The sequence below is a fragment of the Leptidea sinapis genome, chromosome 3 (genome assembly GCF_905404315.1).
Source record: "Leptidea sinapis chromosome 3, ilLepSina1.1, whole genome shotgun sequence".
Taxonomy (NCBI): Eukaryota; Metazoa; Arthropoda; class Insecta; order Lepidoptera; family Pieridae; genus Leptidea; species Leptidea sinapis.
Window position 1 is genome coordinate 9,422,576 of NC_066267.1, and position 17,693 is coordinate 9,440,268.

General features: G+C 33.1%; 1 protein-coding gene across 49 annotated transcripts in view; it reads right to left on the minus strand.

Annotated features, from left to right (window-relative positions):
* The window catches only part of LOC126979603 (perilipin-4), a 60,315-nt gene that overhangs the window by 24,047 nt on the left and 18,575 nt on the right, over positions 1-17,693 (minus strand). For all 49 annotated transcript variants that reach the window (XM_050829002.1, XM_050828984.1, XM_050828986.1 and 46 more), the window contains exon 2: positions 4,051-4,230. In XM_050829002.1, the coding sequence (XP_050684959.1) occupies positions 4,051-4,230 (180 nt within the window). The remainder of the gene's footprint in view (positions 1-4,050; positions 4,231-17,693) is intronic.

A 17,693-nucleotide genomic window follows, 5' to 3' on the forward strand; every position in this document is an offset into this window, starting at 1 on the left:
ATTCATTAACAGAATTGTAATGTCCTATAGCAATATATTTAAAATAGCAGAATTGGACATATTTTGGAACGCCGCATCGATTTTCAAGCGCAAAATTAAGGCGCTATAGTCCTAAAAGCTAACATTTTTGAAATTCTACGTAAAATACTTCTACAAATACTACGGTTCCAATTTTTTGACATGTTTATCTTCATTTCTTTATCTAAATTATGGCAGTTTCAAAAACACGATTACGAAAAATAAACTCGATAGATGAATTTTTTGAAAAATAGGCTTTTTCATTTGAATTGTTTTACATTATCATAAAACTATTATAGCTATAAACACAAAACTTATTTTATTCGATAGTTTATTAGTATTTATAATGTTTGTTAAGTTACTTACGTTTTATCAATAAATAATTTAATTAAATAATATCATTCGTTTTTTTGGTATTTAATAATAATTGCTGTATTTTAAATTTAGTTTTTTTTGTTTATTTGTAGTTATAAGTTTTTTGTGTTTTTGTGTATGTGTGTGTAACTACTTTATAGTAATTTAGATAGTAAGTAAACAAGGAAATTGTCTTAAGTTAATAATGTTATTAAGTACTTGTAATTTAATTAAATTATTGCATGTCGAGTTAGCCCGTAAATGGGGTATACGATGTTAAATAATATAAGAAATTAATGTATAAATATACCATTAGGCAACACATTGTATACAACGTGAGCTTTCTATTAAAAAAATAAAAAATTAAAAAAGTAATTTTCTTACCTTGGATGGATTTTAAAAAATTTAGTGAAATCCGTAATTATTTGAGTAAACTTTAATCTTATTTATGCAACTAATATTGCATTATATACTAAATACATGCCTATGTCTTCATCTGCGTAGATTTAAATATAATTTACTTAGATAATATGTCTAGATAGAGTCTCTTGCTGTTAGACAACCGATATAAACCGGCCAGGAATATTAGTTTAGTGTACGTGACAAGCTACGTCTTACATTCGCGATTTGTATGACACTTTGTGTTAGTGTGCGTGAATTGCTCAAAATAGAGGTTAGTTCTAAATTCATTTTTTTTCGAAGTTTTCATAATCTATCTAGAAGTATAAAAATTTAAGATTATTTGTCATTTCTTTAGAATATGAGGACAAATGAGTCATTACCAGCGGGAGGCTCCTTTGCACAGGAGGCTAGATTATGGGTACCACATTACGCCTATTTCTGTCATGAAGCTGTAATGTGTAAGTATTACTGTGTATCAGTCTGAAGGTCGCCGAAGCTAGTGAAATTACTGGGCAAATGAGACTTGACAATTTATGCCTCAAGGTGACGAGCGCAGTTGTAGTGCCGCCCAGAATTTTTGGCGTTTTCAATCATCCTGAACGGAACTGCATTGTAATGAGCAGGGCGTATTAATTACCAACAGCTGAACTGCCTGCTCGTATCGTCCCTTATTTCCATAAAAAAATAAAATAAATATAAACGGGTCATCCACAGATAATCTAAACTAAAGGATTTCTATGGGGTGACCTGTTAATGTGATCACCGCGGCCTATACTCTCTTGTAACACCAGAGGAATTACAAAATTAACGTGGCCAACCTTATAAAGATTCCAATAAACGTACTTTTGAATTGGAAAACCTAAAACTGGTGCGTGGCGATCGAGGGGGCTCCGTGGTGAGACCGTGAGATATGAATGAGTATACACCTATAGCGGCACCAAAGATCTTAAACAATTATTATGTAATATCGATTGTAATGTACGACACGCCACAATTAAGGATATCATTCCCACCATCTGAATGTGTGGCGGTCCTCCACAGTGCGGTTTTCAAGGAGCTTTCTGCCACGTACTACAAAACTGCGGAATGAGCATCCTTCTGCGGTGTTTCCGGGAAGATACGACATGGTTACCTTCAAAAAAAACGCCTTCCATAAAGGCCGGCAAGGCAATGCTTCTGTGATTCCTCTGGTGTTGCAAATAAAATGTGGGCGGCGGTGATCACTTAACACCATACCCATACGCTAGTTTTTTTTCCTTAAAAAAAAACAAAAAAGTCAGCTCAAACTAACTACAATAATGAAAATACACAAACGAACGAAAACAATTAAAAAAATTATTTTTTGGTTGTCTATAAATAATAGGTTATCTCAAGTATGTATGTTTAAATACATACAGATATCGATATTAAGATTTTATATAAAATATATGTAGGTACATATACATATATTTATATATACTTGGGCACGGGCGCTGGTGTGGGACGCGACTTGCATCGATACTGGCTCCTTCTCATGTCCAAGTTATGTCAGTTGATGCTGGGGCTGCTGCTTCGACTGCCGAAGACAGCAAGCGTCGCAAATATGTCGGTCTCAGTGAGTCGTCACATCTTTGTGCTGTTTGGTGTCGAGAGACTACACCTGTAGGGCCCAGAGGCGAGGAGAATATACAAAGTACTATCATCTCGCCTCAATAGGACTACTGGCAGCTATTTCGGTCAACGGATCAGCCTTGCTATCCAACGCGGATATGCTGCCAGTATTCTTGGTACACTTAATGTAACCAATAGTATTGTAATTTATATAGTTGTAAGATTTGTTTTGTTTTTATAAATCTATATCTATGTATTAGTAAATTATTTTCATAACAGATCATTACAAATCAGGAAACCGTTCATTTAAGATATAGAGTTCTGTATCACCTGACAATTTTGGGTAGATATACCTATTGCTACTACTCTACCGCTGAATATCTAGGCGATCGGACAAACTGGGACTAGATTAATATTATTTTATACCAATAACAATGACAGTACGTATTATAATATTGTATATTTTACTAAAAAGAGCGCAAAAAAGAATGCTGGCAGAGTTTCTTTTCTCTCAGAGCGTCATTTGTTAAGAGCGGTGGTAGTGTTTGAAATGACGTCAAAAAGAATTCTAAAAGAATCAATTTTGAGAAAATAAATGCATTTATGCCTTATATTACGTAGTAGTTTATAGAAGAACGATAAGAATAACACGAGTAACCAGCATTTAAGGGGTTCAAAACTGTATTTTCTCTGAAATGGCTTTGAATTATTTGAAATCCAAGCACTGGAAATTAATAGGTTCAAACCTTTACAGATAATATACTGATAATCAGAAAAGTTTAAAGCTAAGAAAGTTTAACCAGAACTAAATTATCTCCCCACAATTTGGGTAATCGATACTTACATATCAATCCAAGACACACAATTCAATCCAAAATTTACACTTAATACTGGCTTAAATTTTTTGTTACTATAAAAACATCTATTAATGCATATTAAAACCTTATTCAATGGACAAAAGTTATAAAATTAAAATATATTACACGTCTCATTGAATACGCACTCTTCATACAAATTAATACAACAAAAATATTAGTTACCGAAATTAAGAAATTTCGATCTTTTGGTCTTTGTTAAGCTCTACAATGGTAATTTCTTTATGGAATAGGAGAACAAACAAGAAAAGGGTCACCAGGTGTTAAGTGATTACCGCCGCTAACATTCTATTGCAACACCAGAGAAATCACAGGAGCGTTGCCGGGTTTTTAAAAGGTGTACGCGCTGTATTTTTAGCATATTTAACGACGAATTGAGAACCTCCTCCTTTTTTGATGTCGGTTAAAAATTGGATATGTTCGGTTATGTTAGAACATCTAAAACCACGCCAGAAACGAATTGTAGGCGTTTCTCTTTCTTTTCTCTCCATAAAAATGTCTCAAACCTTAAAAATGTCATAATTTTTGAGGTTAAGTTATAATGCTTTTTTTCTCTGGAACGGTGCATTACCTTGTAATAAAAGTGGTAGCATTATACTCGTGGACTAAAACTCTATCAATTAAAATATTTTTACCTTAACATTCGTGCTACGGGATACTAAGTTTACACATCTAGTTCAATTTTATTGGAGGCTTTAGGTAGAAAATTCAAGCAGCATATAAGGAAAAGGATTTCCTTGGACATATTGTAACGTCTCGGTAGATCATAATATAGTCAGCAGGAAGAAAATAAATCTAGACCAGAACTTACCCGAGCTAGCGGCTTCGTTGGCAGTCTTCTCAGCGCCGCTCACCAGCTCACCAGCCTTCTTAACCTGGTCTTCCACGACGTGAGCGGCTTCTGCAGCCTTCTCCTGGGCAAGTTGCTCTGCATCTTTCTTCTTGCGTTCAAAGAGAGATGCAGTCTTCTCGCCGATACTTCGGAACGCGCCTAGAATTGAGTGTGTATTTAGGCGAAGATAATATTGTCTTTTGTTCTTTACCTACCTAGGTAACTACGTTAAAATGTTTACAACGGTAAAATAATCGTAAAACGAATAAAGTGTTATTATATGTTGGAGTAGAAGCAGAAATAGACAACGTAGGTAAAGTATATTATTACAAAAAAATATTGTAGACACACCGGTTAGGTTATTAAACTAAATGACAATTAACATTTAAAACTAATTAAGTCAGTTTAAATAAATAGGTATCTGCTTATATTGTGGACTCAGTAATTGACCTTAATAAGGTTAAGATAACGCTTAGTAACTTGCGATCGACAAACACTAAACGGCTTTAATAATAATCGTATGAATTAATTCCAAAATATAGATTGAGTTGGTATCTATTAATATCTCAAATATTATAAATATGAAAACAACGGTTTTAACTACTTTTTCACGGCAAAACTATCTACCTACCTACCTAGTTGATTTTAAGTTTTTATGGACAGTCTGATACGTAGGTATATATATTTTATGTATAGAGGATGAACAAAGACTACAATGTATCCCGAAGCTGTGAAGGTATTATTATAATCAAATTCTGTGTTTGTGGAGTTTATAATATAAGGTAAGTAACCTATAATGTTATAGAATTTCACTACCTAAAAATCTTTTAAGATTCCAACAAAAGTCAAACGTAGGTACATAGTAGGTTGGTAGGTACCTACTAGATAAGTCTATACTATGTAAAAAGCCAATACTATTTGCAAAACTCAGCCTACTATTCGTATAGGTAGATATGTATACTTACCTACCTTTATTATCTACTTACCTACGTGGTATTAATAGGTTTGTTTTTTCTTCTATATTAGAGAATTAATTCTTATAATTCTTCTCATGAGTCTCAATGATATAACTGTTTTAAATAAAACCTACCTATTCTAAATTTTATAGCAAATACCTATACGATCAAGTCAGTGAACGCATATAAAACATAATATAATAAATACCTACCTACTTTACTTACAAAAGAAAAAGTAGGTAGGTAGTTAACTTAATTACGAAATTAATTACGAATTTACCTTAAAAATTTAACTAGATACCAATTTTAAACACCACAACCAAAGAGTGTTTCAATTTGTAAATTGGGCCAAAAATAGGTATTTATATTTGCTTGTATTCAAATAATAATTAGTAAGCACGAATGTGTAAAAAAAGAAGGACTCCGTGTCACCTTACAAAATAGTGAAGCACCAAAACAAGCCTACAAAGTACAAATCCCCACGCACACACTTACACTAATACAAGCAATAATACAACGCGATTGCGGATCGGCCGCTATCATGAGATTTGCCAAATTGCCTGTAGGTGTGTCTTTTACCTGTTCTGTGTCTGTGAAAGATCAGTTTGCGTCGAAATAAAATATTTTAAATATGCCGTCGTACGTTGTGAAAAACTGTTAAACATTATATTATAAGAAGTTAAAAAATTGGAGTTAAAAGTATTTGTGGCCATATATGACTAATTATGGGAGAAAAATTGTGTCAATGGTATCACCCATCACCGCACACACACTAGCATAAAAGTGCTTCACTTGCTAATATCAAGGAGCGGAGTCCTTTTTTTATTACTAGTCCATTAGTTTGGCTTATTAGTAAGTAGCTAGCTATTCTTCGCTTACATTATTAGGGAATGTCATGTTATTGCAAAGAAGTTCAAAAAAATTGAATATTTATTTCAGCCAAAACAATTCCTAACTGTTCTAAATTGAGTTTTAAATTAGTAACAACGCCAACAGTTCCGCAGTGTTCTAGAAATACATAACTGTGCCTAGGTGCCGAGTTCACGTCAATACTGCATGAGTCATAAACTAGAACACTGCTCTCTACTCTGTGCTAGTAGGTAGGTATATTTGAATTCAAGTTGCAACCGGCTGGATCGGTGTGTTATCGATCTCCAAGGTCAAGGAGGGTCAAGGTGAGTAGATAGGGAGCTCTCCGTCGTAAAAGGAAAATTTTGAAGCAAACGCTATTAATAGAACATTATCGGTCTAGATAGTAGTTTATCTACGCTTATATAGATTTAGCTTGAAGATTTATTAATTAGTTTCTGGCAGTTAGGGTTGCCACATTTCTTATGTAAAGATGTTGTTGATGATTTGAGAAATCACAAACGAAATAGAATTTCGAATGCTAAACTAAAATAATCTTTCCAAATTCCAAATGGCTTAGATGGATTTATTTACCTTGAAGATTTATTAATTAGCTTCTGACAGTTAGGGCTGCCACATTTGTTATGTAAAGAAATTGTTGTTGATTTGAGAAATCACAATGAAATAGAATTTCGAATGCAAAATCAAAATATTCTTTCCAAATGGCTTACATAGATTTATTTATCTTGAAGATTTATTCATTAGTTTCTGGCAGTTAGGGTTGCCACATTTCTCATGTAAAGAAGTTGTTGTTGATTTAAGAAATAACAAGAGAAATAGAATTTCGTAAGCAAAACCAACATAATCTATATATAATAGATTAGTATAACTTTATGAACTATTATCAGAATGTATAATGACGTCAATAAACATTTTTTCTTTCTTTCTTTCTGAATACGACTTTCATATTTACCATATCACCAAAACAGTAACATTAAGGTCAGCGCTACTCTTAAATAATTGAGCTAAGCTGAGCAGAGCTCCCACCGGGTGACTCCAATTGATTTCTGTGTTAAATTGTTTCTCGGCCATTTCTAGACCGATTATAAACTCATAGAAAACTTTCGAAATTTTCTAGGTCATTGTCGAGACAGAACTTTGAATTTCGGCTTGATTCAATTATTATAATTAAAAACAAACAAGATTTACAAATTATTCTAAATTAGCACGCGCTATTTATATTTATATAAAAATTGAGCCGATTGATCAAATCTTGATAGATTATTATTTTTTTGTTTCTGTACACATACTTACTTAGTTTACCTCGCTTCGCTCTAATATACGCGGTACGACGAGCGACTGCGGCATCCTAGTTAATTATATTCATGATAGAAATATTAATACAATAAGAATTTGACTCACCAAGGTTCTTATCTAAGGAAGGCATGGAAATAGTTACATATTATTAATATATTAATAGACAAGAATATACTACTGTTCCATGCGATTTTAATCATGCTATCTAATCACTGACCTGTATAAATATCACTGGACAGGCTATACCATATGTTTGACAGCAAATTTTCACGCCAAAAGCGCCACTCGCGAGCGCCCAGAGAACTAATTTTGACGTATAATACAAATGGCTGCGAAGGAACCAACAATAGTCTGAAGTATTTTTGCATACTTCAAGAATCAACTTAATAAAGTACACATTTTTTTTTGTAAATAGTTTCCCACCATCTATCGATGTTTGCTGAGGTTGTCATCACTAGTTTTAGTGCTGCATACTCTCGCTACATGGCCAACAGCGCCAAAATGGCGAATATCAAACAGGCACAAAAGTACTTTGACAGCCGCACGTCCAGTGATATATAGTAGAGGTCAGTGTATCTAACTACATACAAAGTTACCCTGGTTTATGTATGGTGATTAATGATATTACGGTCTATGTGATTCTCTACATAAACATACCAATAATTATTAGGTTATGATTTATCCAATGAAAACATTCTTATTCTATGAAAATATATGCGTCTAAGTGTAATTACAAAAAGATTCTTGTACAGTCGACTACAAAATGAATGATAAGAACAAAATGTGGTATTATTATTAACGACCTCAGAAACTATTGGTAAATAATATTATTAAGTAGCCTTAGATTTAGGATTGGTCTCCGCTGCTCTCCAACTAGATACTGCAGGCGTAGTCGCAAAGTGCCCAAGTGGGCGTACTCGAGCCAGTCTCGAGCAATGTGTGACGTTGACGTGGCTCACGTTCTGTCAAACACTGCTAATCATTGAAACTAAATACTGGTTTGCGTAGTAATTCTTTATAAAAATAATTCAACAAGAATTAAGAAAGACACTGGGATCACATATCATCAGATGGCTTTAATAGTTGCCGTAATAAAAAAGCTATTGGTCTTAGTCGGTATCTAGTTGGAGAGTAGCATAGACCAGTCCTTAATCTAAGTATGTAGCTGATATTGTTGCTAAATTAAGATAGTAAAAGGTAAAGGTATAGAGTATCGCATTTATATAAAGACGCATTTGGCATGACCCACATATATCTCTGAACAAATATGTCGTGTCACTTATTACAAAGAAAATAGTGCGTTGTTCCAGATTTTATATTTAGAAGCTGTTAAACAACAAAGACTTTGTTGAACTTTAAACACAGTACAAAACAGTAGCTACCAGGAAATTCAATAAATAACAAAGCGAAAGAACCCTTATCATTATGTTATTTGTAAAATTAATTTTAAATATTTTATTATAATCCCACAAATCCTCATCTTTCAGAACTATTCAATTATGTTAATATTATGTGGAGGAATTTTTTTATACGCGCATTATGGTATTTATAAACTTTTGATAAAATCTTTTTGGCTGTAAGTACTAACTGGCGGATTTTTGATGACATTTTTTAATGTTATGTTACATTATTGTAACATCTTAAAAAGGAAAGAAATAAGTAAAATGCGGTTTCCTGCTATTTTTGACTTGTTTTCCTTTCTGTCAAAATCTAATAAATAAATTCTATATTTGTTAATTTTTTTTAACAAAAAAGGAAAAATTCAACGAAATGCGCGAATATATTTCTGAAGTTTATGTACTTTATACAGTTTCGGTAAGAGTAGGATGAAGTTGGCTTAATCGTGTTCAATCCGGGAATTTTGATGTGAAAGACTCACTTCAATCTAGCACAGGGATAAAATTTACGCAATTTTCTAAGCAATGGAGTAAGAGCTGCATCTCAGTAGTTACAACATCATTGAACCACTGGGAATTAACCACAAAACAGTTTTGACCCACTTCAAGAAAACTAGGTAGACAAAACAGATATTGGTGATGAAAAGTGGATCATGTACAGCAAGAACGACCGATAAATATCGTAGTCAAAGGTGGGTTGATATTCACAGACTGTGGCAAATCTCGGGCTGAATCACAATAAGGTAATGATGTGTGTACGGTGGCATTGCAAGGGCATGGTTCATTATGAGCTTTTAACACCAGGCAGAACCATCGACCCTACCCAGACCCTTATCTAAACATATACCCCCTTATTCATAATGGTCCGCTAACTTTAAACAGCCACTTAGGAGTGTTTTTTCTCATTCTGACTTAGATCAATAGAAGAAGACATAGTGAGAATTAGCAATGCTTTAAGTTAGCAGAATATTATGAATAAGGGGGATAATACACAGCCCCACCATTCCTCAGAGTAACATCCATAACTTTATAATATGTCCAACGGTAGGAAATAATATTACAAACAAGAAAACAGGTTAATTACAAGCGTAAATATTTATCTGAATCTTCTTGTACGTACGTGAACATTATAAAGAAATATTATATTATGTTATTTGCTCATGTTTCTATGTTAATATATTCTGTAACTCGAAGAAATGTTATGATCATTTAAGCCCAAAAACCTTAATTGCTCAAAATCTGAGTCACTATTAAGGTCAATGTCAATTTTTTCCCACAAGCGGTTTCGGTACAAGTTTTTGCATAACTCGAATAATTTAATGATTTCAGATCTCTAACTCAAACTTCGGTATTTAATATTAACACCTGCAAGTCCCAATATTTACTTACAAACCTGCCGAACTTGAAACTCTTTATAAATTGGAAAGTAGAATGGTTTCAATTCGAATATTAATGTTGATTGTTCGAATTGTTCCCTTTAAGGTCCAGCACACATACAGTGGTTTTCCTTTTTGAGTAAGTTTAAAATTAAAAACATGACACGTGAACAAGGTGAGCTCGATTTTATGTCCTTTGTATAACAGAAGGTGTCTCAATACGAAATCGGTAATCAAGTACCTCTTTTATGAATAGTTATGAAGACAATAACAAAACATATTCGGGTTCGAATCCCGGTAGGTGCAAGCATTTATATGATGAATATGGATGTTTGTTTCCGAGTCATGGATGTTTAAATGTATTTATGTATGATTATATGTATGTTATATGAATTTATGTATGTTTAAGTAAGTATATTGTATTAAATATATCATTGTCTTGTAACCCATAACACAGGCTATATAATATGCTTATTTCTGTAAAAAGTGTGTCAATATTATTATTATATTATAAAACTATAACTCACATCAGAAAAAAAAATTATTATATTTAATAATATTATGATTTATCCGATATCTGTTTTAAGTAAATAAAAATAACCTTAACGCGATAAAACCTATATCAGACATAACTAACCATGTATAAGGATAAAACTAGTTAGTTTAGTTATCAATCACAATAGAGTCAATACTATATCCGAGTTATTGATTCGGAAAACATTGTATGGCAAAATAAATCCACACCAATCGAAGTCATTGGGCAAATGTTAGCCAAAGTATGTCACGCGTGATAATTTTATCACATTCATGATCAATTACACCCATGACAATATCACATAAATTCTACACTCAAGGCTATCAGAAAATTTCCTGTTCTTTCGAGATATTGACACAGACATGCACATAATATCAAGTAAAAATTTTTACCGACTTCAAAAAAGGGGTTATTAAAAGGGGTATGTTTTCTCTCAGAACTTTCGACTAGGTCAACCTATTTATATGATATTTTTTTTGTTTGAAAGCTTATGCTTTCCATTGAAATTGGTCCAGATTTGACAATGGCACCCATTAGAAAACCATTAAACCAACCGTTACGACGTTATGGTCTATTATTTGTCGTAGTCGAATATGATGCTCAATTGGACTCCTTAACGACTTAACGTAAGGGTGCGATCTGTGGCAGAATTTCAAACTGTCTCTAATTAAATTAAAATATGTATTGCAATTTTATTACATACAGTTTAAAATGCAATGTTCAAGATTGATGATTGTTGCAAAATTTAGTAGGCCTATACATATTCAGACAAATTTGTTGGTGTAGGTACTCAGATTCACTAAAAAGTAAAAATATGTTTTACAATCTAAATAATTAATCTAATTCTAGATGAAAATAAGGGACAAGACGAGCGGCACGTTCAGCTGATGGTATTTGATACGCCCTGCCTATTACAATGCAGTGCCGCTCAGGATTCTTGAATCCCCAAAAATTCTGAGCGGCACTACAACTGCGCTCGTCACCTTGAGACAAGATGTTAAGTCTCATTTGCCTAGTAATTTCACTAGTTACGGCGCCCTTCAGACCTAAACACAGTAATGCTTACACATTACTGCTTCACGGCAGAAATAGGCGCCGTTGTGGTACCCATAATCTAGCCGGCATCCTGTGCAAAGGAGCCTCCCACTGGTAGTTACGATTATTGTAATTTTTTTAGTCGGTGTTAGCCAAGGTAGGTTTGTAACTACATACATAGCTGTAGATATTGATTGATAGGTGAGATGTGCTTGTATCGCACGTGCACCGATTTCAAAAATAACAATAATCGGAACTAGAATCGATGAATGAATGAATCACGTCTTTTACCTAAGGAGGAATTTTGGCTATTTTCAAAAATATTTCTTATGATAATTAGTATTGTTTCTTGCCTATTAAAAAAATGAAAAAGTAATCACAAATCAATATCTATATTTACATGTCTACTATATCTATACTAAAACTCTTTATTTGTTATTATTTTTAGGTGAATTCTTTATAATTCATAAAATTATTTCCTGCTTATTTAATATATTGACAATTTCAATGCAATTTGATCTAGAAATACTAAAAGAGATATAAATGATACTTTAAGTATGTAGGTACATATCATATAGGTCGCTTGTATCCATTAACCTACAAAACAATATAATTTCCCCGAAGCCATTATGTCGACGACTGTACGTCTGGGTCACATAATAAAATATTGATCTGTGGGGTCACTTACGTAATTCAGTTGTAGTTGCACTCCTTTATGTGTATTGCCTGACGACCTGTATAGCCGAGTGGTTAGCGATCCTACCTACTAAGCTAGAGGTCCCGGGTTCGAATCCCGGTAGGTGCAAGCATTTATATGATGAATATGGATGTTTGTTTCCGAGTCAAGGATGTTTAAATGTATTTATGTATGTTTATATGAATTTATGTATGTTTAAGTAAGTATAATGTATTAAATATATCATTGTCTTGTAACCCATAACACAGACTATATATGCTTAGCTTGGGGCAAGATAATTTGTGTAAAAAGAGTGTCAATTTTATTATAATTATTATGTGTCAGTATCGACCAATCACATTACACCTTTTCATGTCACATTACGTCATAGTAAAAATGATTTTTTTGCTTGAAATCTCTTTTTTTTTATTCTGTTATTAATTTTTCCTCCTCAAATCAAATCATAGTTTCTTTTTATTGAAAATGAAATGAAGTTATTATAAGAATAATGAATTATAATAGTTTTTTATGTGATAATGTGAGAAAAGTGACAAAAAGAGCAGATAGATACCTGTTGGTAATCGGGATCATGTGTTTTTATATGACAAAGGGACGAGATGAGCAGGACTTCAGCTAATGGTAATTGATACGCCCTGCCTATTACAATGTAGTGCCACTCAGGATTCTTGAAAAACCCAACATTTGTAATTGGCACCACAATTGCGCTCGTCTCCTTCAGACATAAGATGTTAAGTCTCGTTTGCCCAGTAATTGCACTAGCTATGGCGCCCTTCAGCGCGAATCAAAATAATGCTTACACATTACTGCTTCACGGCAGAAATAGGCGCTGTTGTGTTACCCATAATCTAGCCGGCATCCTGTGCAAAAGAACCACCCATTGTCTCCAACAGTTTCAATATGATATGAGTCATAAGACAATTCAAAATGGCCTCGGGAAATGTGATATAACCCTGATCGTGTTAAACTGTCAAGTGTCACCCTGAGACTTGAGATGGAAAGATCTCATGTGTCTGTAATTACGCCGCGCTGTTTGGTCACAAAAATAGGTGTAGTAGCAGGGTTGCTCTAGATAAAACTGTAGATACAGCTTACAGTTTACAGCTATTGCTAACAACGATCTGAATAATACGTAAAGTTGTAAAAAAAAATATATTTGAAGTAAACCGCTTCGTAACGTAACGCGTTACGGCGCCCGTCTGTCTGGCTTCCCTTTCTCTCACGCATACGACAGCGGTAGACAGGCTCCCCCTCTCTCACCCTAAGCAATAGTCACTTTTATAGGATAAAATAAAAATACTTATAATGTACAAATACAAAATTCTAAAGAACATATTCAAGGATCGTTACTAAGAATAAAATATATTTTATAATCAATAAAAGATGTTATAAATAACCTTTCCTCACATTATCATATTAATATATATACAATTTAAGTAATGTACGTAGTACAAAGTAACCTAGGTTAGATTTACTGAATATAAACAATTTCAATATTAAAATAGGTAGTTAAAATTAGATTCTTTTATGTTATTACTTCTGTGGGGGGGGTGGTCCCAGCGATGAACGGACGTGAACTACAAGTCCAGGATTTGTACAAGTCCATCGACTAGTCGAAGAAAGCAAATGAACGGAGTTGCGTTCACACTAAATACCTGTGTAGTGTTAAGCCGTAAGTCCTTAAGGCGACACTAAATGCCAGCGACCTTGAGCGATATGAGTTCACGGCTGCCGGCCCGCCATCTATGTAACAAAGCCAATATTTTCAAAATTCTTGGGTGGAAAACAGTTTATATGCTTACAATCCTTGTTATTCACTGCTAATCTGAATAAATGAACCTACACAAAAAATTACAAGCTATAAGAATAACTTTTCTGAGAGAAGTACCAAAAAAATGCGTCACGTCATGCCAAAAAACTTGTTTAGCTTCAAAGAAAAGTGGTAGTTCAAAAAGGCTCGGCAGTGTTAGCTATAACCAACAGCAAGCATTAGCAACCTACAAATAAGACTTAAGGATATGTGGAACAGGATTAAATAGTGTTCATAGCTCGAAATGCTATTCTTTCACCACAAAACTTGTCTTAAAACACCATGTTTGCGTGTTTTTTGCTTACTCTTCGCCTTAACACTACACACAAATAGTCACACACTTACATACATTCACACATATTTACGAACACACATACATATATCACCACTTCCAACTAGAGTCCATTGGACTAACAGATATTATATTAGATCGGTAGTTATCTTCTCTCCAACCAGCCTAGTGGGTAGTCGATCCGAGGTTCGAGTCTCCTTCCGAGACCCGGCTTCGCTGTAAAAGCCTTTAAAGCTATCAGCACAGAGGAAGTTTTTAGTCAGTAGAGGGGTGTTTACACCCGAGCCCGACTTATGAGCCCCGTTACAGGGTCTTCAATATTTAAATGTATTTTCCTCCTCTCGAAAAAGAAAACATTAACGTCCACGACCCATCGCTCAGGGCTTCCCAAGACGCACATGATTTTTTGGTAGGTATCCTAAAGGCTCATAAACTATGTTTACCAGTTAACAATGGAAGACTGGCGAACAATGAGAGAATCGCGAACAATTGTTATTTAATTATGTTGACAAATTTTGTTTCGTCTGCCTGTGAAAAACGCATAAGTGCATAGTTTAAATAATTTTTTGTGTCTTCCAGTGTAATAATGTAAGTTAATAATTAATAATAGTAAATGATTTACTTCGTTGAGGTCACTTGAGCTTAACGGACTTACAATACATGAAATAAACTTATTGCACTACTTATATCTCAGTAAAAAAATCATATTAAGTTGGTGCTGATTAAGGCTCACACGGTCGTAAAGATTAATTGTTTAAATTCATTCAAATACATACATTATTATTCAAATGATGATTTAAAAAAATAATACATTCGAAAATGTATGCCTGAAAAGAACGTGCGCAAGAATGTCTGTTCTAAAAATCTCATTTATTCAATTTTTCGTGGACTGAAAGATAAGCTTATTGGGACAGAAGAGTCAACGATAGTTACGATTTTTTAAGTCAAGTAGGCCATAACCGGGGAGAGTATATATAATAGAGGGAATGGCCGTTAGTTAGTTAGCTAGCTCATTCTAGGTCAGCTTATATACATAATAATATGATACCAAAGATAACTGCTTCCACATACAAAAGTATCAAAAATGTCTGGCACTTTTTGCAAACTATTAGAAATTGCAATGCTATGTCCAAATACTACTTGTCTTTGCTTTATTCGTAATAAAATTGCTATTACTCAATTACAGATCCATTGTTAATATTCTAAGATTAAACTTAATTTAATTGAAATGAAATTTTATTTGGAAGAAACATTGTATCTACTTAAGAATAATATTATTGTTAATCCAATATTTCGTCAATTGACATGCAAAATATGTTATAAAATTGTCTAAATACCCACACACTATTGTTATACTGAAACATGTCGGTTTTTACAGTGCTATCATTAATATTTATAAAATTAAAATTTTATGATATTATAATATAAGATGTAAGTAATTTAATAATCCATCCACCTATGTATAATGTTAACAAATTCAATGTCATAAAAGGAAATAATTTACATATATTATTATCAAATAGACTAATTCATAATACTTAATAATTCATTTTGTATTGAAAAATTCATTTAAACTATAGAAGCCCTTATTTATTAACCATCGATGTAGTCTTCTTTTAAAAACTTTGAAAGTTAAATCTTTAAATTCAGCAATTTATTATATTGTCAAACCTAAGTGTCAAAGTGAGAGTGAATACAGATATTGAGAATTATTACGATAATAGAATGTCTTCTTTGAAAGTTGACAAATTAAAGAAGTAGGTCCCGGATTAAAAAAATAAGGACTCTAACAGTGTGGCACCAAAACAAGCCGGTAAACGTGTGAATACATAGTCCCACGCATACACTTACACTAATACAAGCCGATCGGCCGCCATTATGAGATTTGCGATCGTCTGTGACAGATCAGTTTGCGTCGCAATAAAATATTTTAAAAATGCCGTTATGCGTTGTGAAAAAGTGTAAAAACAATAATATAAAAGTAATTGTGGATATATGATTATGTAAGGGCGAAAAAATTGTGTAACTGGTATACCCCGTAACCGCACACACACTAGTATAAAGGTGCTTCACTTGCTAATATCACGGCGCGGAGTCCTTCTTTTTTTTCTAGTCCGTGGGCATCATGTGGTATTTTGTAACAATTATTTCGACATTTTCATTTAAGGCGCGGACTGACTTGGATTGTAAACGCTACAACCTATAGTACAATATTTGAGTTGATCATGTGGCTAAACTGCAAATGGGCATTTATTTTACTGGTTTTCTTTTGTTTATTCAAAATATACATATTAAATTGAATAATTGTTCGGTTTAAGTTTTAGAAAAATACTAATTCTATCAAATTCTTTAAAAAAAGAATGTTGTTATCGCTGAAAATTCAGAGATTTTAAACTCCAAAGTATATTTCTGGGAAGCAACTTCCAAATTTTTTATTTGGATATTTCAAATTATATGTTAATATTCTATACGGTTCAAATTTTTCTTTAAGTCCTTCTTTTTCTAATGTATTTTTTGCGTAGGAATATTTTCATTGCGTTATGTTGTAATCGACTCTCTAAGAATCCAATTTTTGTAAATATTGAGGAATGACCGCGCCTTAATTGGATTTAAGCATAATGATACTGTATTTACGCTTTATTATTTGAGAAAATGATAATCTTATTATTGCAGTATTGTTTTTATCTGCCTAATTATTATTAAAATAATCACGACTTAATACAATACTATGTATTGTTAATAATAATTAAAATATTTTGTAATTGTTTATGTGATTGGATATATTTAAAAGAAATATTCAATTATTGTTGCAAAATAACTTACTTTCAATATTATCCATGATACAACAGCTATTGTTGAAAGATGAGGCTGTACTAACTGATAAACAATGATAAAGCACACAAAATGTTACATAACCTTGATTACCTAAATGTCCCTTACGGCCAATGTTTGCACATTTTATTAAAATGACATGCAAATTGTTTATATGAGTAACGCACGCTGATTCAAAATAACAATCACAATAGTAATATTGCGTCCTTAGATTAAGGATTGGTCTCCGCTGCGCTCCTATTAGATACCGCAGGAGTAGTCGCAAAGTGTTAATACTACGCCCAAGTGTGCGTACCAGTCGGTCCAGTCTCAAACAATGTGTGACGTTGATGTGCCACAGCTCTGTTAAACTGTGCTAATAATTGTAAGTAAAATGCGGGGTTGAATAGTAAAAATGTGTAAAAACAATATTACAAGAAATAAGAAAGACACTGGGATCACATATCATCAGTAAGTATTTTGTATTTTATAAATTTCAATGTAATATAACACGAATAAAACGTATGTTACAAAATTTAAAAGATGCCAT